The 24,530-nt window shown below is 38.5% G+C and overlaps 1 protein-coding gene across 8 annotated transcripts in view; it reads right to left on the bottom strand.

The window, feature by feature from the left end:
* Nucleotides 1–24,530, bottom strand: part of PTPN13 (protein tyrosine phosphatase non-receptor type 13) — a 240,775-nt gene that overhangs the window by 78,715 nt on the left and 137,530 nt on the right. For 6 of the 8 annotated variants that reach the window (XM_051819592.2, XM_008267633.4, XM_008267635.4 and 3 more), the window contains 9 exons: nucleotides 19,520–19,742; nucleotides 16,196–16,270; nucleotides 15,902–16,076; nucleotides 13,993–14,146; nucleotides 12,579–12,717; nucleotides 10,587–10,739; nucleotides 8,459–8,641; nucleotides 4,707–4,869; nucleotides 14–431 (listed from right to left, as the gene is read on the bottom strand). In XM_051819592.2, the coding sequence (XP_051675552.2) occupies nucleotides 14–431; nucleotides 4,707–4,869; nucleotides 8,459–8,641; nucleotides 10,587–10,739; nucleotides 12,579–12,717; nucleotides 13,993–14,146; nucleotides 15,902–16,076; nucleotides 16,196–16,270; nucleotides 19,520–19,742 (1,683 nt within the window). The remainder of the gene's footprint in view (nucleotides 1–13; nucleotides 432–4,706; nucleotides 4,870–8,458; nucleotides 8,642–10,586; nucleotides 10,740–12,578; nucleotides 12,718–13,992; nucleotides 14,147–15,901; nucleotides 16,077–16,195; nucleotides 16,271–19,519; nucleotides 19,743–24,530) is intronic. The other 2 variants (XM_008267637.4, XM_008267638.4) reach the window with 1 other exon arrangement.

Here is a 24,530-nt window from a genome sequence, read left to right as displayed (position 1 = left end):
AGCATGTTCTTACTTATTAGGTTTTGTGAGTTCTGCCAAAGATTCTGTATCAGATCTTGCCATCTGGTGAAAAGATTTTCCCACCATTTCCACAACGGCTTGTGGTGGAGAGTCCATGTTAACAACAACATTTTTCCGATGAGGATAGAGAGAGGCCTGACTGAGATCATGGTATGATTTACTCATCCCTCTAGGCTTTTCCTCCCATGAAGCTTTGTCACTCTTCTCTTTTGAACTGTTTTGCAATGGCTGGTAAAGCGACAGCTCTGAGCAGGACAGCCTCTTCAGAATCTCAGCCTGGACTGACAAAGGTCGAACGGCAAGTTTGTTCAGGGTGCTGCTGGCCAGACTGCCAGTGCTGATGGCTCGTCCCATGTTAAATCCTCTAACGGACTCTGCTTGGAGATTCAGGCTCCTAAACGAAGCTCTCTCTACAAGGAAATAGGATTGCTTTACATGATGGAAAAACCGCAGTATCTTTATGCGAAGAATTATTTTAATAAATAAAATACAGCATGCAGTTTTCATTCATTTTTTTGCCACCCTAATCAGATAGCTTTCAAAGTGTGGCAATCAAGGGCTTTAAAAAGGAGGCTTGAAGATCCTGTTTTTCATGCCATCTCTCCATACTTTTAGTTTTCTCTCACCCATAGTTTAGTCTGCTTTTCCTTCTTCACCTAATGATTATCTTGGATCCAATAATATTTGGGGTTCAGGCCTGCTGACCCCAAATTCCTTAAGGGTATAAGAAATGAGAATGACATTTAACAGAGAAATTTTCAAGCATGCTAGTGTCTCTGATAAAATATCAGCAAACCAAGGATGAGGTGAGGGAGGTGAGACCAGGACGGGTGGATATGGTGAATACATGCCTAAAAAAGAAGTTGTGTGGAACCAAAGTTTTGCCCAGAGAAGTTCTTGATTATTAGATTTTTAAAAGCTTAAGGTAGAATGTAACAATGGTACACAACTCTGAATATAGTAAAACCACTGAACTGCATCCTTTACATGGGTGAATTATATAGTATGTGAATTATCTCTCAATAATACTGTAAATCCCTCCCCACACAAAAAAAAAGCTTTTCAGGAAAATTATTTCTATTATTTTTTCACTATTACACCAGCACCACATTCCCACCTTGTTGACTTCATGATTTAACTGAGGCAAAAGAGTCACGGGAGAATGAAATAGTATAAATCTTCTTGGTGTTTTGATATCTGTAAATTAACATGACTTAGGGAGCTGGAGATCTCTTAATGCTTAAATACCTTTTACTCCTGAATGCATTTGCAAAGTCTTCAGAAGAGACTAAATTTAGATACTTTAACTTTTGAGGCTGTTAGCAAAAGAACTGCATCATATGTAACTAAAGTACCATTTAGTTGTTCATGTATTTAGTAACCCACAACAAAAGGCACTCCCTTTGGTCCCCCTTGGAAAGTAGCAACCTGTTGTTGAACTCCATATGGAATAAAGCTTGACCACTGTGCAAAACTGCTTGGAAAACTTCCTTTTACCAATAAACTGTCAAATGATTATTGACTTAGGTCTGTATATTCTATTTCACTTATATTCTAGTTCAGGATTATTAAGAATTGAAATTTTACCTTAGGTAGAAACCATATCAGAAAACATTTTTAAAATTTTAATATTCATGTATCATAATGAAATTTAATAAACATGTCTCATTATCACAAAGTTAATTCAACATTCTTTCTCTGAAGTAAGAGTGGACATCAAGTTAAAATGACACTTTTAAAATTCCCCAAATCATCTTTAGCTTAAAATATGTAATTGTTTACTGGAACAGATAGCACTATTTCTATATTCTTTTGACAGCAGTCTTTAAACAAAAGATGCAAAACGGAGTCTTATTCCGATTTAATTACCTAGAACCGACTTTATACCCAGCGGACTTCTTTATCTGTAAGGAAAATGTTGACTAAACTTTGGGAGTGAGAAGACTAGCCAGTTCAGTTTAGGTTTTGTCTGTTTTGTGAACATATCAGGGCTTATGCTATTCAAATACATTCACACAGCCAACTCTTGGTTAGGACTTAACATATTGCATATGGGGACCATAAGTCATCCCCTTGTCTTGTCTGTCCTACTACTATTCACTTGGGAAAGACTCCAGCAAGGAGCATCCACAAAGAACAGGATATAGGAATGAGACTGTATCCTGATGCTAATGTTTCCAATTTGAATTCAAAGACTTCCTAGTTCCACACTCAGCCAGCAATTCACCCTTTTCAATGTCTGTTTCTGCTGTTGTTCAGTTCCTTGTATCATTTGGTGCTTCCTTATATCTCTCAAGTTAACTGTATGCTATTTTGAAGAGAGGAACTTCATTTATCCTGTTATCCTATCATATTTGGCACTTATAATAGTAAATTCTCAGTAAGTGATTTTTAATCTTCATTTAATTCCATGCAAACTGGTTCTTGGGGAGCTCATCAAATAGAAGGAATACTGCATTAGGAATGACAGATAGGGTTTTAGCCTAATCTGACCTCGAATCATGAGGTGTGGTCAGACACTTTCTTCTCTGAACCTGTTTCCTCATTAGTAAAAATTTGGACTTAATGGCTTTTAAGGTTCTTTCTAGCACCAATATTCTATGATTTTAGAGAAGAATCATACATTTATTTGTTGTCTCATAAATATCCTAGAGATAAGATTAGTTATTTGTAATTGTCTAGTACAGATAATTAAATAGGCAGATAGTTCCGTTTAAACTCATTATAAGTAGGAAATAATTCCTTGGAAAGTTCAAAAAAAATCTGGGGGAAAATATGGGTAGTTACTATCCTAAAGTATTTCACATATAAATCCAAGTATACATAGCTGTTGTGATTCTAGGAGTAAACCTGAGATACATAGAGCATTCCCTCTAAATGAGTGAAGAAAATGAGATTCCAAAAAGACTAAGGTTATCCAATTACTACTGCTACCACCACCATTTCCATTACCACCACCACTACTGCTGAAAAATAGTATAGTGGTACATAGTATAGTAGTATTACCTTCTGCTGCTAGTAGTAGTGGTAAAATAAGATGGATGGTGATTATAATAAAAATTATTATATATAATATATTATATAATATAAATATATAATTTATTATATTATATAAAATTATGAATATCTATACCAGCACTTTTAAAGTGTTCTACATGTATCAATTAATTTCCTCTTCACAACCTTATGATGTAGGCATTAACATTATGATAATTATTTAATGGATAGAGAAACAAAGGCAGAGTTTAAGGAGTTTACCCAAGGTTTTAGAACTTGTAAGGAATAGAGCCAAGTTAGAATACTGGCAGCTTGGTTTCAGAGTTCATGTTCTCAACTATCACACTATCCTGTCTCATAGTAGAAGCAATGTTGAGATCCAAAGGTTTTCAATTCTCATTTCTACTGAATAAAAATTGGTCCAAGTGGGAATCCCAAGAGCCTTAATAGGTTTAATATTTCACTATACTTTGAAATATATAAGAGCATACACATTTTAACATAGGAAATCAGGGAAAGAAATATCATAATGAAATTGGTTTACAGCAATGATTATATTTCAGTAGATTAAAAACCATCTCTGAGGAAAACGGGACCCAGTTGCCAAAGATTATGATTTTCTAAGTTTCCGTTTCTTGGAACATTCACATCAAATAAGCATATATCCTCCCACTCCCAACTCAATTCTGAAAGGTATATATTCACAGGCTGCCAACACAGCAGACTGATCCTATAGGGAAACTATTTTCTGTAAGATTTTGGAGTGTGAGAAAGTTCAAGGAAAGTTTTCATAGAGTTCTGAGGTATAAGGTCATCAGTGCTACGTCAATAAATTTTTAAATCATCCTTCAGAATGTTTCACTTGAGTCTACAGCATTTACTGTGAAGAACTGCATTTTGTGTAACTTTAATCTACATGTGGCCTTGCAGAGGAAGCCGTAACTACTTCAGGTCTGACTGAGCTATTTTTTTCACAGCTGAATTAGTTTCTCCTGCTGGTTCCTCTTCAAAAGACTGTGAAACCACCTTCCTGACCACTTATATTCAGTGCTGCGATTATTCATCTCAATCTCAGAACAGGAACATACACTAAATAAACAGGTGATAAACCCTCCATCCACAAAACTACATCTTTTCACTGTCCTGGGTGCATATTCCTCCACCTCACTGCCTGCATCCTCTACCTTGCTTCTTGTGTTCTTTCCCTCACCTGGAAAACCCCTCTGTCTATCTCCAATCTACTTAGATTATTTTTCTCCTTCAAATCCAATTCAAATGCCAACTCTCCAGTACTCTAACCTCCACTCTCTTCTTGGGAGTCTGAATGAGATAATTAAAGTTTCAAACCTTGTATTTGGCATTATTGTTTCATATTCATTGGTTTTGTCCTCTCAGAAAGTGTGTAAGTTCACTGTTGGTACAGAACATGGACCAAATTTTGTAATATTTACATTAACTAGTCTATTGTACATATAAAATAGATATTTCATGAGATATACTCTGACTGACCTGGGTTACTTTTTCAAAGTGAACATGAAATCGGAATCTCAGCTTCATTTGTGACATCTTTATGGACTTGATTCAGTCATTTAAACTGTATATATTTTTTAACTGAACACAGAAGCTCTTTTAAAATTTGTGGTAAATTGCATATAACCTGGAGCCTTCTGAAATAGTCTTTTCCTTACCAATCTCTTGGGCATCTTGGTTGCTCTGTCTTGCTCTCATCTGTAGCTGGAACTTATGCTGGGAGGAGCAGAGGTGCAGCAGGTACTGGCATACTTTACTGTTTTCTGTCTGGAAGGAATGTTTTATTCCATCTGATGTATTTTGCAATGTGATTTTCTTTTTCTACAATATTAAACAGTATTATTCATTATTAGGATGATTTCCTAGGATTAATATTATAAATATTATTTATATTCCCCATATTAGGCATGGATATTACTTGATGTACTTCTAATATAAACATAGAAAATATACTCCTATATAATTACTAAAAATTCAGGAAATAAAATAATACTTTTTACCACTTTTTTTTTTGACAGGCAGAGTTAGACAGTGAGAGAGAGAGAGAAACAGAGAGAAAGGTCTTCCTTCTGTTGGTTCACCCCCCAAATGGTTGCTACGGCTGGCGCGCTGCACCGATCCGAAGCCAGGAGCCAGGTGCTTCCTCCTAGTCTCCCATGCGGGTACAGGGCCCAAGCACTTGGGCCATCCTCCACTGCCTTCCTGGGCACAGCAAAGAGCTGGACTGGAAGAGGAGCAACTGGGACAGAATCCGGTGCCCCAAGCGGGACTAGAACCTGGGGTGCTGGCACTGCAGGTGGAGGATTAGCCAAGTGAGCCACGGTGCCGGCCTACTTTTTACCACTTTTAACAGTTACAGCCTAAGAAAATTATAAACACGTCTCCAGCAAGGGAAATTATTGAGATTATTGGCATTTTTAGGTTATAACAATGCTTACAAAAACCAAAACTGTTTGAAAAAGAAATACAGGGGACTTCAACAAGTTCATGGAAATACATATTATCTTTTAATTCTATATTTCCAGAAACATTTTTGAAGCTCCCTTGTATGTACTCTATTCCCCTGGGTGCAGAAACTGAAATTCAACAAGAATGTTTAAAATTAACATATAAAGCAAGTCCAGTCTATCTGGGTGGGATGATGGCTAGGACAGAAGTTGTGAGAAGTTAGGAAAATGTGGAAATGGAGTGGTACTGGATAATGTAACTGCTGCACTGAGAAATGAAATGCACTGGTGTTTAGGGATGGCAATTCTTGATAAATTCAGGAAAAGTAGGAAAATAGCTAACCAGTTTTATGTCTCTGATGTTTCTTGAAAAATGACTATCTCTTGCACAAGAGGGCATCTCAAAATTTGTGCTGAGGCTTGGAGGTGATCCACATGCCTTAAAAGACTAGCATTCCATGTGCTAGGGTCCAGGAGTAATGTCTCCGGAGAATTGCTTAAGTCCAGTCTGTTGCGCAAATTACTCTCTCTGCTTTGTGCCTCCTGTCTTTACTTCCAGTGCAGAAATAGGCACAGCAAGGGCAAATTCAGCAGCCTCACAAAAGATATGATAAAGTATTACCCAAACTTTATTCATGCAGCTGCTATATTCATAATATCTGGTTTTGTTTATTTAGAATTTTTTTTTTTGACAGGCAGAGTGGACAGTGAGAGAGAGAGAGGTCTTCCTTTTACCGTTGGTTCACCCTCCAGTGGCCGCTGTGGCCGGCGCACCATGCTGATCCGAAGCCAGGAGCCAGGTGCTTCTCCTGGTCTCCCATGCGGGTGCAGGGCCCAAGCACTTGGGCCATCCTCCTTTGCACTCCCTGGCCACAGTAGAGAGCTGGCCTGGAAGAGGGGCAACTGGGACAGAATCCGGCGCCCCGACCGGGATTAGAAACCCGGTGTGCCGGCACGGCAAGGCGGAGGATTAGCTTATTGAGCCACGGCGCCGGCCTTATTTAGAAATTTTAAAAATGACTTTTCTTACCTACAAAAAATCACTTTAAAGAATCTTCATATTACAGCCGTAAAAAGAAAACCAGTACTACATTTAGTAAATAGAATCCAGCTGTGACTATAACAATGCTATAAAAACAAACATTATTTAATTCTAGTTAAATATCGTTAATGAAATCTCTGGGACTAAACTTGTCTTCTCTGTTAAAAAAATGAAACCATCAAGTGTTACAGAGGAGTTAAAAATATAGTAACACCAAACTAGTATCTTGATTAGCATAAGTATATCTAGTAACTCTTCAATAGGGATTTTTTTTCTATTAAAAATACCATTAACTGCTGTTAAGTAATTTGTAAGGACATTGACTGCCACAGCTGTAGAGCTCATTCACTTATTGAAGCCTAAATATGGAAAAACTGAATCTCCTTAGTCTGTTAGACAAGAGAACTCTGGAACTGGTGTCTGTAATAAAACAGACAGAGGCACCAAAGGGGTACACCCTCAAAAAAGGCCAAGGATAGGTTACAAGTCTAAAATAATAATGAAAAGTGATATTAGATATTTTAATAACTATGAACGATACACAGGTTTGAAACAAATGAGAAAAAATCAGATAATCTCTCAGTGTTAACTGAGGAGCTGGACAAGAAATGTGCTTGAGGGGACTCAGTGTGAGAGATGAAAAGGCTGACGCATGACTTTTTCCATCTCCTCTGAAGTTGATGATGGAAAAGGATGGTTATAAAGGAGAACTCTTGGCTAGAGAAACAACTCCAGAATAAACTGTGCTGTTAAATACAGGAATAGTTTGCATGGGAATACGATCTATTTTCTGTTACAGCAGACCTTTAAAAATGAGCCAATTACAGTTAGTACTACAAATGGGGGCTCCTGTGGTAGCTTGCCAAGTGACATGGAGCTTAATGCAATATGATTATTTGACCTGTGCCTTGTACTTAATTTATCTAACATTTCCCTCAGACAGACACCAGCATTTTAACTGCTGAATGGCAAATTAAACCCAGGTAATTTCTTGGCCTTGACAATCCTGGGATGATGAGGGTAGTCTGGGATTTCCTGAGAATATATTATTTTTTGGTAATCTTAATGATACCTCTAGGTTTTGTAGGAAATCAACCAACTAACCATTAGGTCTAGAACTAATTTCAAAGTTCCGTGGGTTGGATATTATCCAGGGTACTTCAACATTCTTATAAATAGTGTTCTAGTGAGATTGTATTTCAGTAGTTCATGTATGAACTAATGGTGTCAGTAGTCCCTGAGAACCACTAGGAAAACAAATAACTGAACATATTTTAAATTCATCTGGGGTTTTCTAAGGGCACTTCAATGTTCAGATACTCCAACTATGTCCAAAATTAAAATTTGCCTTTATATCTCACTATCTTCCATAAATACATTCTTTTCTTAAAAATCATTTTCTAACTTTACTTCTATAGAGTATACACTAGAACATAAAAACTGCAGGAAGTCAAAGGACAAGTTCATAAATAAATAAATCTAATAAATCTCTGAACCTCTGAGAACAATCAAATAACACTGTCTGTGAGAGATTTATTAAGGGAGACAAGGTTCACTGGAGTTAATTACTCCTCTTCAAACATTACCAGGGGTTTCCATGTGAGAACTTATATCACGAGAATAAGTTCTGACTTAACAGGGAATTCAGCTTGGTTGTGATTTAACTGAAGTTAACTGGGCACATAACCAGCTAGGAATATATAGCAGTCTTTTCAAAACTACTTTCTGAGAAAATCAGAAACAAACAAAATCCCAAAGATATTTCCTTCAACTCAGAAGGAAGAGTTAAATAGTATTGCGACATTTTGGCCCTACTGAAGGGTAGGTTCTAAAGTGTACTTAAGGGAAATCGGTTTATTATGTTACAATGGAAACTGCTAATACCAATTAATATATTTAAAAGAGGTTAAAATGGACATACAGAAAAAGAAATCTTCTTGGTTTCCCTCCATGGAAAGCGAAGGACCAACGTGCGAACTCCATTGTGAACTTCAAACACAAGGACACCTTTAGCACAGACTCCAAGCAAAATTCCTGTTTGTGATTTTTTCTCAGGGTGAATCCTATGAAAATGAACTCCATATTCTGTCAGTCTTTGGCAGACCTAATGGAACAAAACCATACCATAGTGATACAGTTTGGCAAAAGGTGATGTAAAGATATAGAGTTTGTAATAATATAGTTTAATGTGGAAAGTAAATTCTTTTCTTGCTGGGAAAACATATTCAGATGCAAAAAGAATATCTCAAACCTTACTTTACCTGATATGTGAAAATGGACCTGAGATTTAAATACAGAAACTAAAAGTACAAAACTTAGAAAATCTACATGACATTGGATTAGGCAAAGATTTCTTTTCTTCTCTTTTCTTCTTTTTTTATTTGACAGATAGAGAGACAGAGAGAAAGGTCTTCCTTTCGTTGGTTCACTCCCCAAATGGCTGCTACAGCCAGAACTACACCGATCCAAAGCCAGGAGCCAGGTGCTTCCTCCTGGTCTCCCATGTGGGTGCAGGGCCCAAGGACTTGGGCCATCCTCCACTGCCTACCCGGGCCACAGCAGAAAGCTGGACTGGAAGAGGAACAACTGGGATTAGAACCCGGTGCCCAAATGGGATGCCGGCACCGCAGGTGCAGGATTAGCCAAGTGAACCATGGTGCAACCCCCAGGTAAAGATTTCTTAGATGTTACATAAAAAGCATGAGCCACAGCAGAAAAAGTTGATAATTTAAACTTTATTAACATTAGAAACTTGCTTCTCAGGGCCCAGTCAGTGTTGTGGCATACCATGTTAAGCCACTGCTCACAGTGCTGGCATCCCAAATGAATGTTGGTTTTAGTCCAGGCTGCTCTACTTCCAATCCAGCTCCTTGCTAATGTGCCTGGGAAAGCAGGAGAAGATGGCCCAAGTACTTGGGCCCCTGCCACCCACATGGAGAGATCTAAATGGAGTTCCAGGCTCCACCCCTAGCTGTTGTGGCTATCTGGGGATTGAACCAATGAACTGAAGATACCCTTCCACCTCCCCCATTGTTACTCTGCTTTTCAAATAAATTTTTAAGAAAAAGAAAAGGGAGAAAACACAGGAGAAAACAGCATTCATCATAAAAGAAAACATTTAATTTTTTTAAAAAAACCTGTTCATCAAAAGTCAATTGTTAAGAAAATAAAGGCAATCCACAGGCTGGGAGATAAATATATGTAAAATATACAATATGATAAAAGAATTATATCTACAATATAAAAGAATATTTAGTTCCAGAGATGGAGACATAATGAGATACAAACATGAACAAAAGTTTTATCAGATCAGTAAAGAAGATATACGAGTAGTAAAGCAAATAAACTGGGACTCACTTATACAACCACAATTTGGCAACTAATAAAAATAAACAAATTGTTCCATATCTGTACAAGGGAAAACTATTCAGCAATTAAAAAAAAAAAAACTACTGATAGATACCATAGAATGCTGAATTTCAAGGGTTTAATTCCAAGTGAAGAAAGATGGAAAAGAATGCATGGTTATTTATATGAAATCCAAGAAAAGAAAAAACTATGATAATAGACAGCAAATCAGAAGTTTCCAGGAGCTAGTGGTTAAGGAGGAGATTGAGTAAAAGCAACACAAGGGGACATTTTTGTCTTAGTTGGTAGCTATAAAGCTGCTACAAACACTGAACATATATTTTTGTGTGAACATAGTTTTGGCACAGTGGTTCAGATACCATTCGGGACATGCACTCCCTGGTTTCTGGTTCACTCCCCAAATGTCTGCAACAGTGGGGGCTGGGCCAGGTTAGAGCCAGGAGCCAAGGACACTATCTGGGTCGCCCATATGGGAGGGACCCAAGTACTTGAGTCACCTCACAGTGTGCATCAGCAGGAAGTTGGGATCGGGAGTCGGAGGTAAAACTCAAACCCAAGTACTTAACTGCTTGGGATGTGTTCGTCCTAAATGGTATCTGAACCACTCTGCCAAATGCCTAACCCCTTCAACATATCTTATTTTGGAAAAAAAATTATTGTTTGTAATTTTGAAAGCTTACCTTCAAAAATTCTAACTCCGTCTCCTTCTCAGATGCTCCCACATAGGTATGATGCAGTTTAGGCAACTCTTCTTTTATATAGGATAAATCAAGTTTCTCCATTACTCTGGCAGGCAGATAATGCTCCAGTCTAAAATAAGACACTCCATGAACCTAGAGAGGAGAATGCTTTGGTAATAACTGTTTGCCCTTTACTGTATTGCACCTTCCCTCTTGCTCCTATCTTAAAGGCCTTGCCTTGGCCAACAGAGGAAATACTTTTATTTCTACTTCTCTTTTTGAGGAATGAGTTTCAAAAGAAATGCATCAGTTTTTCTCTTTCCTTCAATGAGGCAGAGTGACAAACCTGATTGGCTAGCTGGAGGAGAGTGACATTCAAACATCTCATGTCACTAGAGTTAAGGATCAGTATGAAGGTTGCTGTTGCAGTGGCACAGTCTCTTGGCCCTTGCTTCCTCTTAGATTGCTTGTGTTTAGAAATATTAGACTTTGAATAGACAGTGAGTTGTCCATGGAGTGAGCTCTGCTAGGTTCCAAGCCCATCACTCTGTGGATCTGTGTGGAAGGTAGAAGATCCTTCTAATCTTTATTTGGCTAATAACCACTGTGTCTAGTCTTTGTTAGTCAGAACCTGGGAGAAGGAGAGGTAAGTGCTATATATCCCTAAACTCCTTTTTTTTATTATTTATTTTTTTTAATTTAATAAATGTGAATTTACAAAGTGCAACTTTTGTATTGTTGTGGCTCCCCCCCAACCTCCCTCCCTCCCGCGGCCCTCCCCTCTCCCACTCCCTCTCCCATCCTGCCCTTCATCGAGTTTCATTTTCAATTACCTTCATATACAGAAGATCAACTTAGTATACACTAAGCAAGGATTTCAACAGGCTGCACTCACACAACCGCACAAGGTATAGGGCATTGTTTGACTAGTAGTGTTGTTTTTAAGTTTCATAGTAAAACACATTAAGGACAGAGATCCTACATGGGGAGCCTGTACTCAGTGACTCCCGTTGTTGATTTAACAATTGGCACTCTTATTTATGACATCAGCAATCACCCGAGACTCTTGCTATGAGCTGTCTAGGCTATGGAAGCCCCTTGAGTTCACCAACTCTGAACTTGCCTAAACTCCTTTTTAAAGTTTATTTATTTGAAAAACAGAGTGGTGGTGGGGTATGTGGGTCAAGAGAGAGAGACAGAGAGAGATCTTCTGTTTGCTGGTTGATTCCCTAAATGCCAACAACGGCTGGGATTAGGACAGGCTTTAAAGCCTGGAGCCTAGAATTCTATCCAGGTCTCTCACATGGATGGTAAGCACCCAAGTATTTGAGCCATGATGCGCTGTCTTCCACGGTAGCATTAGCAGGAAGCTGGATTTGAAGCAGAGGCAGGACTCAAATCCAGGCACTCCAATATGTGATGTGGGTGTCATGAGTAGCGGCTTAACTACGGCACCACCAAGCCAGCTCCAAAATAGGATCATTTTAAAACAGTATGATTTCATAAAAGCAATGTACATAAGGAGTTTGGTCATTCTGAGGCATCAAATAAACCTCAAAACTCTTCAGATCCAAACATCACACACCTCAAGCCAGTTTAGAACTTAATTATGCTAAGGAAAAGAACATCAATTAAAAAGTGGTCCTGTGGCTGGCACTGTGGAATAGTGGGTAAAGCTACCGCCTGTAGTGCCAGCATCCCATATGGGCAACAGTTCGAGTCCCGTTCTAGCTCTCTGCTATGGTCTGGGAAAGCAGTGGAAGATGGCCCAAGTCCTTGGGCCCCTGCACCCATGCGGGAGACCCAGAGGAAGCTCCTGGCTCCCGGCTTTGGATTGGCGCAGCTCCAGCCGTTGCAGCCAACTGGGGAGTGAACCAGCGGGTGGAAGACCTCTTTCTCTGCCTCTCCTTCTTTCTCTGTATAACTCTGCCTTTCAAATAAATAATCTTTGAAAAAAAAAAAAGTGGTTCTGGAGGAAAAACCAAATCCTACCTCTGGTTGATAATCTCCATACTCAGCCTGGAGAGCCAAAGATGCCAACAATAAGGAAGTCTCATCATCACAGTGCATCCTCTCCTCCAGAATATCTTTCCGCAGCTGAAGGTAATACTGATGACAAGTCAGAGTATGTCTGAAAAAAAGTAAACAAACACACAGAAACATCTAGGCTTTTGATTTGAATCTTGGGGCAATTTTTATTATTAGCATATAAATTTAGTTTCCAAGATGATTTATGATTAAGTTAATTTTATTTTATTTATTTGAAAGGCAGAGTAACACAGAGAGAGAAATAAAGAGAAAGAGAAAAAGAGGAAGAGGAAGAGGAAGAGAGAGAGAGAGAAAGAGAAAGAGAAAGAGAAAGAAAGAAAGAGAAAGAGAAAAAGAGAAAGAGACCTTCCATCTACTGGTTCGTTCCCCAAATGGCTGCAATAGCAGGGGTTAGGCCAGGCCTAAGGTAGAAGCCAGGAACTCTATCTGGTCTCCCGTGTGGGTGACAAGGGTCCAAGTGCTTGGGTCATCTTTTGCTGCTTTCCCAAAGACATCAGAAGGGAGCTGGAGCAGAGAAGTCAGGATTCTAACTAGCGCTTCCATATGGTATCCTGGTGTTGTAGGCATCAGCTTAACCTGCTATGCCACAACACCAGCTCTTTAAGTTTTAAGGCACAAGAGTTCAACAAACCAAGTCGAAGGAAATACAGTTGCCCCTTTTATCCACAGGAGATATGTTCTAAGATCCTCAGTGGATCCTTGAAACCAAGGATAGCATCAAAGCCTGTATGTACCATGTTTTCTCCTATCATCTACCTATGATACTATATAAATTAGGCACAATAGGAGACTAACACCGTTACTTAACCGTGCATCCTGGGAGCTTCAGCAGATGATTTGCTTTTCACATTAAGAACATTCATTTTTTCATTTACAGGAAACGCTTTATGGCTTCTCTTAGGCATATCCAAGTGCCAGCATCACTACTCCTGTGCTCTGGGGGCCATTGTTAAAGAAATAAGGGCTACTGGAACACAAGCTTCATGACATGGTGGTGCAGTTGATCTGCCAACTGAGAGGGCTACTCCATGACTGAGGGGGGTGGCATACACAACATGGATATGCTGGACAAAGGGATGACTCATGTCAGGACAGGACAAAGCAGGATATGCAAGATTGTGTCTCACTAATCAGAACAGCATGCAGTTTAAAACTGTTTATTTCTGGAATTCCTCATTCAACATTTTCAGATTACAATAGAATGTGGGTTATTGAAATTGCAGATAAGCAGGAACTACTGTATTTCTTTTGGGATAAAGACATTATTGTGGAATAAAAAAAATTCAGTATCAGTAAGCTAAAGAGTCAATATAGGGAAATGCCAAAAAGAGTGAAGGAGAAACTTTCATGTACTCACTGTATTAGACTGACATCATCCATGAAAAATTTAATTCGGAAAAACAAAGTAAAATTAACAGTAGCTTTACTCTTTTTCTTTGGTTCTTCCTTCCATCCATCTGGGGCCACTTTGGTTAATTTTAAATCAGGATCAACAAAGAAATATTCATTATCTAAAACAGAATGAGAAAAACATTCATATAAAAATACTTTTAATGTTCTCTTCTGATATCTTCATTTTGGGGTCAAATTTACACAAAACAGTATTATATGGGAATAAAACAAGATTGTTAAGAAGGATGGCACAGAGCACTAAAGCCTGGTACAGGGATAAGAGGCCATATTGCTTAGTCTTTTAAGAATGGGGCCCTAAAGATAGACCTGGATTCAGTTCCTGGTCACATGATGTATCATCTGTATGACACTGAATAAATTATATTTTTTCTCTATGGATATCAACTTATTGTCTGACTAATCAATATAGTAATAATTCTTGCTTTATAAGACTGCTGTAAGGCTCAAATGATGTAATGGATATAAACACTTGATTAAACAAGGTAATTTTATGCACTGAATAATATTAGCTATTATTTACTACTATTGAGCTATCAGGTGAAGCATAATAGGAATGAGTCATCATTTATGTATTTTTATTTTATAAGCCCATAACTTATTACTAACTCTTTCCAAATTAAATGATTATTTAATGAAATCTGTTTTCTCCAGAATATTTAAGTAATTAGATATATTGTAAATAGAAATTGTGATTAGTTGAATATCTTCACATAGTGTTACCTGATTAGTCTAAAAATGAAATTAGTAAAGTAATAGACCTCAGTTGCTACTAATTTAGTACTTATTGGATATTGTACAAAATGAATTACTCATTTTTAAAGTACAAGAATTTAATGCACTATGTTAAAGGAAACATTTATTTTCAAATAAAGACATTATCACAATTTAGTTTCAGATTCATTTTACTTATTTTACCTTTCAATTGTCATTTATGGCACGTTATTGTCTAAAATTTATAAATTAAATTTTGAGTAAATAGGATTCTGAAATTTGAAGAGTAATTTCTAAATACAATGATTATTAGAGAAGATTAAACTCAAAGAGCCTGTGAAAGCTATGGGAACTCTGTTAAGGTGGAGAGGCTTCTACTGAGGCTGAGCACTGAGACTGATATGGTAGTAGAAGTCATGCAGTTCAGGATAGAATGCGTAAAATACGTGAAACGGGGGTCGGCACTGTGGCATAGTGGGAAGGGCTGCCACCTGTGGTGCTGGCATCTCACGTGGGCACTGATTCCAGTGTCGGCTGCTCCACTTCTGATTCAGCTCCCTGCTAACAGCCTGGGAAAGCAGTGGAAGACGGCCCAAGTGCTTGGGCCCCTGTGCCCATGTAGGAGACCTGGTAGAAGCTCTGGCTCCTGGCTTTTGACCAGCCCAGCTCCAGCTGTTGCAGCCATCTGGGGAGTGAACCAGTGATGAAAGAACTCTATGTCTCTACCTCTCTGTCTCTGTAACTATGCATTTCAAATATAATAAACAAATCTTAAAAAAAGATACGTGAAATAACTCAATTTCAATCATTGGGAAAATTTAAAATAATAATAAACATAGCTATAAAAAATGTACATAGCTGGGAGGAGAAAAGGAGTTCCTAACTCATTGCAACTTTTCAAGGCTAACTTGCTCATTTAGTTACTATCTCCCCAAATGAGGCCAGACATGAAAACAGTTACAGAGGGGCTGGCATCGTAGTGCAGCAGCAAACCGGCCCAAATCCTTGGGTCTAGGCTCCTGGCTTTGGCCAGGCCCAAACTGACTTTCAAATAAATAAAGCAAACCTTAAAAAAAATAAGTATAGAGGTTAGCTTATTGCCAAGTTTCTGTAGTATACTTTGAATTTAAATGTCTTGGTACCTTTTAGGGTAGCTAAAGCAAACAAATGGTGCTCCACTAAGCCAATATGAGCCACAACCATATCAAACACATCTTTACATATAGTTTTGGTATCACAGGTCAGTTCCAGTCTCTGCCCACTCAAAAGCATTATGTTTACTTTTCTTCTGTTATCCTCATTCTTCCCTTTCTTGGTCTACAATCAGAAAAAAAAGCATTTATTAAAACAATTATCATAAGAATTTTCACTTGTTTTTAAACAGAAAACTGTCAAATTATTTTCTAAGATTGACACAAATTGGTTTTAATACTTACAAGGATAGACCGTGGCAAATCCAAAGATACAAATGGTTCAATTGTCATTTTCACAAACTCGGGGCCAAAGAAGTTCTACAAATCACACAAATAGAAGTAACAGCTTTTATTATTTATTCTAGTTCTTTCCTTGAAAGGAAAATAATGTAATAGTAGTAAATTACACATGAAGTTACGAGATATTAGCTAGGTCACCAAAAACAAATGCAAAAACTTTCAATAAAGAAAACATTGGAGTTTCCCCAAAATAGGAATGGAACATGCCTTAAATTAAGTTCTAACAAAAAATTTCTTTTATTTATCTATCTATTTATTTATTTTTATTTTATTTATTTTTTTTTATTTATCTATTATTTATTTTTATTTTTTGACAGGCAGAGTTAGACAGTGAGAGAGAGAGACAGAAAGAAAGGTCTTCCTTCTGCACTGTGCCGATCCGAAGCCAGGAGCCAGGCGCTTCCTCCTGGTCTCCCATGTGGGTGCAGGGCCCAAGCACTTGGGCCATCTTCCACTGCCTTCCTGGGGCACAGCAGAGAGCTGGACTGGAAGAGGGGCAACTGGGACAGAACAGGCGCCCCAACCAGGACTAGAACCCAAGGTGCCGGCGCCTCAGGCGGAAGATTAGCCTAGCCCTCCACCTTGCGGCGCCGGCACACCGGGTTCTAGTCCCGGTTGGGGCGCCGGATTCTGTCCCGGTTGCCCCTCTTCCAGGCCAGCTCTCTGCTATGGCCAGGGAGTGCAGTGGAGGATGGCCCAGGTGCTTGGGCCCTGCACCCCATGGGAGACCAGGAAAAGCACCTGGATCCTGGCTCCTGCCATCGGATCAGCGCGGTGCGCCGGCTGCAGCGGCGGCCATTGGAGGGTGAACCAACAGCAAAGGAAGACCTTTCTCTCTGTCTCTCTCTCTCTCACTGTCCACTCTGCCTGTCAAAAAAAAAAAAAAAAAAAAAAAAGATTAGCCTAGTAAGCCGCGGTGCCGGCCAAAAGCCTTAATTTTTAAAGTAAATCATGGCTATCCAGCTCATGTAACGATTAGGCTTAGTACTGCTACTGTGTGAAGTGACTAAAGAGAATCTCGTTGTTTCAGAGGGTGATATTCAATCTAAAATGAGTTACAGTTAAAGGACAGCTACTTGTTGCCTACAAAATCTACATATCTATCAGAAATCATGATTTTGGAACCCTGAGACCCTGTGCTTTTGTGTTTTAGAGAGTAACAAGACATAGTACAGATATTACATAGCCTCTGATCTTGTCAATGCCATTTAGAAGGAAATGGTGGGGGGAGGGACTCAAGAGATGGGCAAAGTAGAGTCTGCTTCTTTTAGCCAAGAGGGGACTATTAGTTTAGGAGATAACTTAAAGCAAATTGGACTCCAGGTTGGACAATGACTGAGAACAGACTGAAAGATCATGTACAAATGGGCGAAACTAAAATGAATACAGGACTAATCTTGAGTCCAAAGACAAGTGTGTGTGTATGTGTGTGTAAACTAACAGAAGTTACTGGAGTTTTGTTTTTGTTGGCTTTCACATTTGGTTGTGCAGCTCGTCTAGTTGCTTGCAGTGGGAATTCTATCAAACTAACCAGGTGTGTAACACGTGAGAGATATCATTTAAGTAAAAGTTTAACATTAAGGGTTTGTTAATAGTCAATGAACCGATAGGACAGACTTTAAACAAGAACAGAAACAGTAGGAAAAAAAAAAAGGTTTGTCATGGGACGCACAGATCATGCATGAACAAGTTAAAATGTGTCTGAACCAAAAGGAAATGGGGGAAAAAAACCTAAAAATGTATGCTTTGGGAAAAAATATCAATTCAACTGTGAAACTGTTCTGCAAATACTAGCATCCTTTTTCAGCCTAAAAACGTGAGCTCCTGCTCCTTTTAGGAAAAAATGCAAGGCACTCCTTTAATGATCAGTAGTTGAAATTATCTAATTGTTAATATAGTATATCTCTGATGAAAAAAATGCTTACTTTCAAATAGCCAAATAATGACTGTCTGCAAAGTAAACAGAGATTTTTCAAGGAGATGGCACAGAAAAGTGACACACTGCAAAGGTACAATCTACAGTTCATGAATCACTGGTCCCAGATTAGCTCTCTGAAGCTGTTGGTTTAGGAAATAGGTTTGTGTGAGTGTATGTGTGCGCCATTTATGCTGCTAACTTAGTTTTTATATTGGAAGCCCAAACTATTTTGTATGGTATACTGCCTGTTACTTAATTTTGACATAAGTATTGGTTATAATGATAAACCATGAAGTGTTATTGATCTTTCTTTCAGTTATATCTTATTGAAATCTAAACACTTTAAAATTGAACAGTGTCTTATAAATTGCAACCTAATTCCATATTTATAAAATTAGCATACTGAGGCATAAAGAGGCTTAACAATTTAAATAATGTCATAAGACACCATCATAAGGAATAAAATCCATGTATTCCAGTTGATAATTCAATGTAATTTTCACCAAAAAACTTTTTTTTCCTTAGAATACTAAAGGAAGTTTGAATCCTAAACTTCAGATCAGAGCATAAAAATGTGCTAATATAATTTAAAGCAATAAACTCAAATCAAAACCAGTATAGGGCAATATACTTTCAAAGTACTATATCAAAAAGAAAAAAAAAATTTAGGTTATAACAAGTTTACTATCATTATTTTAATTTTAAAAATTATTTTAAAGTAATATTACAAATTGGTGATGATAAATTTATAATCTCCAGAGTAGGTAAGAATATGGTGATATATAGGCCCAACTAGAAGAATATATACATTAAAAAATCTCCCCCCTAAGATGTAAGATGCAGACTAGTTCCTTCCTGTCTTTGGATACTGTAATGTGAGAACACGATGGCTGGAGTGAATGAATATAGACATCTTTTAACTATAAAGCAAATGTTTGCCCAAATTCTGGGAATGACAAACCAGAAAGATGGAAATATATCTGACAGCATTCTTGAGCTTCTGAACAAACTTTGAACTTTCCATCTCAAATATCAATTGGTGGGATAATACATTGCTTAATATTAAAAAATAACCTTCTACAATACTGAATAAAGCCAGCTGATTTCAAGGCTCATAAACAGACTTTTAAAATAGACAGCTAAGACACTATAAAGCCATCTAATGTTATTTTAAAAATGAAAACAGCTAAGTATTTTAATATCAACCAACAAGATATTTAATCCTAGTGGAAACTAATATGGAATTTCAATTTGACCTATATGTAATTTTAGCATACCTACAGCATTTTTTTACCTAACAATTCCCTGTGAGAGCAAGTGTAGATGTCATAACCTGAAAATCAAGTTACCCTCAGCTTTCTTTGTGTCATGGCTGTTTCTAGGGCAATTTCCCTTAATGGATCCCTGGTGATGTCAAGCATGGAAGCTTTGATTGTGTCTCCTGGGTACAGGCTCAACCGAGACTGTCTGAGGGCCATTCTGGCTTGCAGTTGCATCATTTCTTCTTCTTGCCGTTTTAGCATGATCTCTTGATTAATTAAGTTGCCTTCAAGGGGTGTTTCATACTGTCTGCTACAGAAAAAAAAAGGAGAAAAGTAAGGATTAGATGTCAAAAAATAAAAATAAGAAAGAAAACCACTGTTTTAAGGCTAAATAAACTCCATGTTAAAATCAAGATATCAAGAATTTAAAGAAATTTAATTTCTTTCATTTGAGAAGAATTTTTTACATTACACAGTGTGGCAAATATATATATTACATATTTGAATATAATATGATATAATATTACATGTACATATTTGATTTTGATCTGTGCCTTTGATTCCTGACAAACAGTTCCTAAAACCCTTGTAGTTTCCTGAACCATAGACGGTGATAAGATAATCTTTTATTCTGATATTTGGCTTTTGACTCCAGTTTCTGACACAGAGCTCCTAAACCCCTTGTGACTTTTTGGGTGATAGGAGCCTCTTTTGTTAGAATGAGGAAACACCTGTTGGGTCCCTCAATAGCTCAGGCAGGAGCTGGTTTCCAGAAAGACCAAGCCTTGATGAGAAGCCTAGAACTTTTGAGATCTCCCTCTCCAATCTTGAGGGAGAGGGGAAAGGCCGGATATTGAGTTAATAACTGATTATACCTTTGGAACGAAGTCTCCATAACATCCTCTAAGTCGTTCTAGCAAATTATCAAACCCAAAGGGAGGGTTACAGGAACCTTTTGATCTGTTTGTAACTGACTGATGAAAACGGGAGTCCTGAGACTCCCAACTGGCACCTAAAGCGGGGCAATATTGTGGGACTGATTCCCTAAGTTGTGCGATCTGATGACAACTTCAGGTATTTAGTGTCAGAGATGAATTAAATTGTAGGACACTCAGCCAATATCCAAAGAGTTGCAGAACTGGTTGTTGACATGAAGGAAAACACCATGTATTTGGTGTCGGAAAAGTTCTGTGGGAAACAACAGTTTGTGGTACACAAAGGAGCACTGAGTTGTACATTTAAGGTATTGCTCTACTGCTGTCCTATTTTTTAACATGTAGATCTATATCCCTCTCCTCTTCTCTGAACATCCCAGCAGCTTCTAGAGACTGCTTCTTGTTGATTCAGATAGAGGCTATTTTATCCTTACAAGCCTTGTGACACTGCACCTTGGAAGTAGGAAGAAATTCTCCTTAATTTTTATTTAAGCTTTTGGACCACTACTGAAAACTCCTTCAATAACCCCAGACTCCCCCAAGTTCCTGTCATGAAAGCATAATATCTATTAATCTACTTTGCTGTATAAATTTGTTAGTCTTGTTAGTCACTCCCCCTTGTTAATTGAAGATTTAAATGCCATAGGGCTAGTGCTGTGGCACAGTAGGTAAAGCCACCACCTGAAGTGCCAGAATCCCATATGGGTGCCTGTTAGAGTCCTGGCTGCTCCACTTCTGATCCAGCTCCCTGCTAATGTGCCTGAGAAAGCAGTACAAGATGGCCCAAGTCTCCCTGCACCTGCATGGGAGACCCAGAAGAAACTCCTGGCTTCATTCTTTTTTTTTTTTTTTTTTTTTTTAACATTTATTTATTTATTTGAAAGTTAGAGTTACACAGAGAAAAGGAGAGGCAGAAAGAGAGGGAGAGAGGTCTTTCATGCACTGGTTTATTCCCCAATTGGCCGCAATGGCTGGAACTGTGCCAATCCAAAGCCAGGAGCCAGGAGTTTCCTCTGGGTCTTCCCACATGGGTGCAGGGGACCAAAGACTTGGGCCATCTTCTACTGCTTCCCCAGGCCATAGCAGAGAGCTGGATGGGAAGTGGAACAGCTGAGACTTGAACTGGTGCCCATATGGGATGCTGGCAGTGCATGCAACAGCTTTACCCGCTACGCCACAGCGCCAGCCCCTTGGCTTCATTCTAACTCTGCCCTGGATGTTGTGGCCATTTGGGGAGTAAACCTGCATGTGAAAAATCAATCTCTTTTTCTCTCTGCCTCTGCTGCTCTCTAACTCTGCTTTTCAAATAAATAGTAAATAAATCTTAAAAAAAAAAGAAGACTTAAATGCCTCACTCAGTCTTTTTCTACCATTACTCCTGTCATCATCTGTGGTAGTGATATATGGAGGGAGAAGTCTCCCAATACTCTTGGCCTCTTTCCCATCTCAGCCCAAAACCTACTCCTATGGTCATGCTAGTTGTTAACAATAACCAAACTACCTCCAAAATTTCCTATTTCTATCCTCCCATATTCTGTGTACCCTCTGTAATTCTTTTACTTCACTGCCTCTAAAACCTTTCTTCAGATAATTCATTAATTCTGTTATGAAATTTAATTCATTAACCTGACTACTTTCTGCCAATTTCCTTTCTGTTGACTTCACATTGCTTTGATTCCAAAGTTTATCTTTAAAATTATTCCTTTGCATACAATATCAACTCTCTTGAAATGTAGAGCTGTGCTAACTGATCTCATTGGGCCCTCCCCATTGTCTGACAACTCATTTCCTTAGAGAATTATTTTACATTTTCTTCTACCCCCCCCCTTTTTTTAAAGATTTATTTATTCACGTGAAAGTCAAAGATACACAGAGAGAGGAAATGCAGAGAGAGAGGTCTTCCATCTGCTGGTTCACTCCCCAAATAGCTGCAACTGTAGGAGCTGGGCTAATCTGAAGCCAGGAGCCAGGAGCTTCTTCCGGATCTCCCACACAAGTGCAGGGGCCCAAGGACTTGGGCAATCTTCTAGTGCTTTCCCAGACCATAGTAGAGAGCTGGACTGCAGGTGGAGCCACCAGGATTAGAACTGGTGCCCATATGGGATGCCGGTACTTCAGGCCAGGGCGTTAACATGCTGTGCTACAGCGCCGGCTCCCCCTTTCCCTTTTTTAATGTTCCATTACTCTCTCCTTGTTCTTTCAATAGGTAATTTTTCCTCTTTTTTCTCAGTGAAATAAAAAGCAGTCAGGAAATAACTTTCCCATCCTTCCACCACCAAACTTCCCAAAAGTGTATCCTGATGTTCTACCTCCTCTTCTGTCACAATGGATGAATCTCCTGTACTCTTACATAGAAGTAAAACCCCTTACTGTGAATGGGATTCTGCCCCTCTCCCCATGCAAACACTTTGCTACTGTAATTATTATCAATACTCATACATATTTTTAGTATACAAACATGCTGTATAATTTAGAACAAAACAAAAATTTGAGTTCTACTTTCCCCTTTATGCTTCACTCCATTTTTTTCTGCTGTCTTTTAGAGTAAATCTTTTCAAACTATTCCAATAAAATGGGTAGCAAAAATGATTGATTCCTATGTTATCAAAGTCAAAGGATAATTCTTAATTTTCTTCTTAACTTGACCAGCAGCATCATGTGATACAGTTGCTCAATATTACCTCTCCTTTTATTTATTTTTTTAAAAGATTTATTTATTTACTTGAAAGTCAGAATAACACAGAAAGAGAAGGAGAGGCAGAGAGAGAGAGAGAAAGAGAAGTTTTCTATCTGCTGGTTCACTCCACAATTGGAGTGGCACATTAGGTGACAACTGAAGCTGCACCAATCTGAAGCCAGGAGCCAGGAGCTTCTTCTGGGTCTCCCACGAAGGTGCAGGGGATCAAGGACTTGGGTGATCTTCTGCTGCTTTCCCAGGCCACAGCAGAGAGCTGAATTGGAAGAGGAGCAACTGGGACTTGAACCGGCACCCATATGGGATACTAGCACTGAAGGCGGAGGCTTTACCCATTACACCACAGTGCCGGCCCCACCTCTCCTTTTTAAAAAATTATGTACTATTTTATTTGAAGGGCAGAGAGGGGGAGAGGAGGGAGGAGAGGGAAGGAAGGAAGGAGAGAGAGAGAGAATCTTCCATTGTCTAGTTTCCTCCCCAGATTTGCAAAACAACTGGGGCTGGGCAAGGTCAAAGCCGGTAGCCAATCCAGGTATCCTAGGTAGGTGGCAGGGACCCAAGTACTTGAGCCATCATCTTCTGACTCCCTTGATGCGCATTAGCAGGAAACTGGAATTGGAAGTAGAGCTGAGTTTTGAACCTAAGTCTGCTGATAGGGATGTGTTTTTACAGTTTTTACAAGATGTGTTTTTATGGCTGCACCAAACTTCTGCCGATCAATCCTTCTGCTTCTTGAAATATCCGACTTCTGGGAAACCATGTTCTCCTTAATTTCCTTTTACTTCACTGGCTACTCTTTCTTAGTCACTTTTGCTGTATACTCCTTCATCTCTAATCTTTTATGTTAGATTATAATAATGCTCAGACCTTTAAATATTTCTGATCTCCATTTGTACTTCATATTTTATATTATCTATTCTACTCACACTGTCTTAATTACCTAGTATATTCTTCTAAGTTTGAAATGTATTTTTGAAACCCCAGCCTCTCTCCTGAGTTCTAATTCTATTCACCTGCCTAGGTGAGTATTCTACTTGAATATTAATAGACATCTTTTGCGTAACATTTCTAAAACCAAATTCTTGATACTTTCCCTTCCAAGTCTAACTTCTCAATCATTTACCTTTTGTTTTGGACACAATTGGGAGTCATGTTTGATCTCTCTTTTTTTGTAAACCCAATTGAGGGACAAATCCTAAAGCCACAACTTAAAGACATCCATTTCTGACTCTTCACTAACAACCAAGTCTGTGCTACCATCTCAAATTGAATATTGTTACCTGTCTCCTAACTGGTCATTTATTCCTACAATCTGTTCATCACAGAACTGACCAGTGTAATCCTAATACCATGTAAATGAGATCATTACTCTTTATGCTTTCAATCATTCATCCAATGGCTTCCTATTACACTTAGAATAACACCTATAGTACTTACCTTTCATTCTGACCTGATTTAAGTCCTGGTT

Source organism: Oryctolagus cuniculus, chromosome 8, assembly GCF_964237555.1.
Source record: "Oryctolagus cuniculus chromosome 8, mOryCun1.1, whole genome shotgun sequence".
Taxonomy (NCBI): Eukaryota; Metazoa; Chordata; class Mammalia; order Lagomorpha; family Leporidae; genus Oryctolagus; species Oryctolagus cuniculus.
This window is presented reverse-complemented; position numbering and strand designations above follow the sequence as displayed.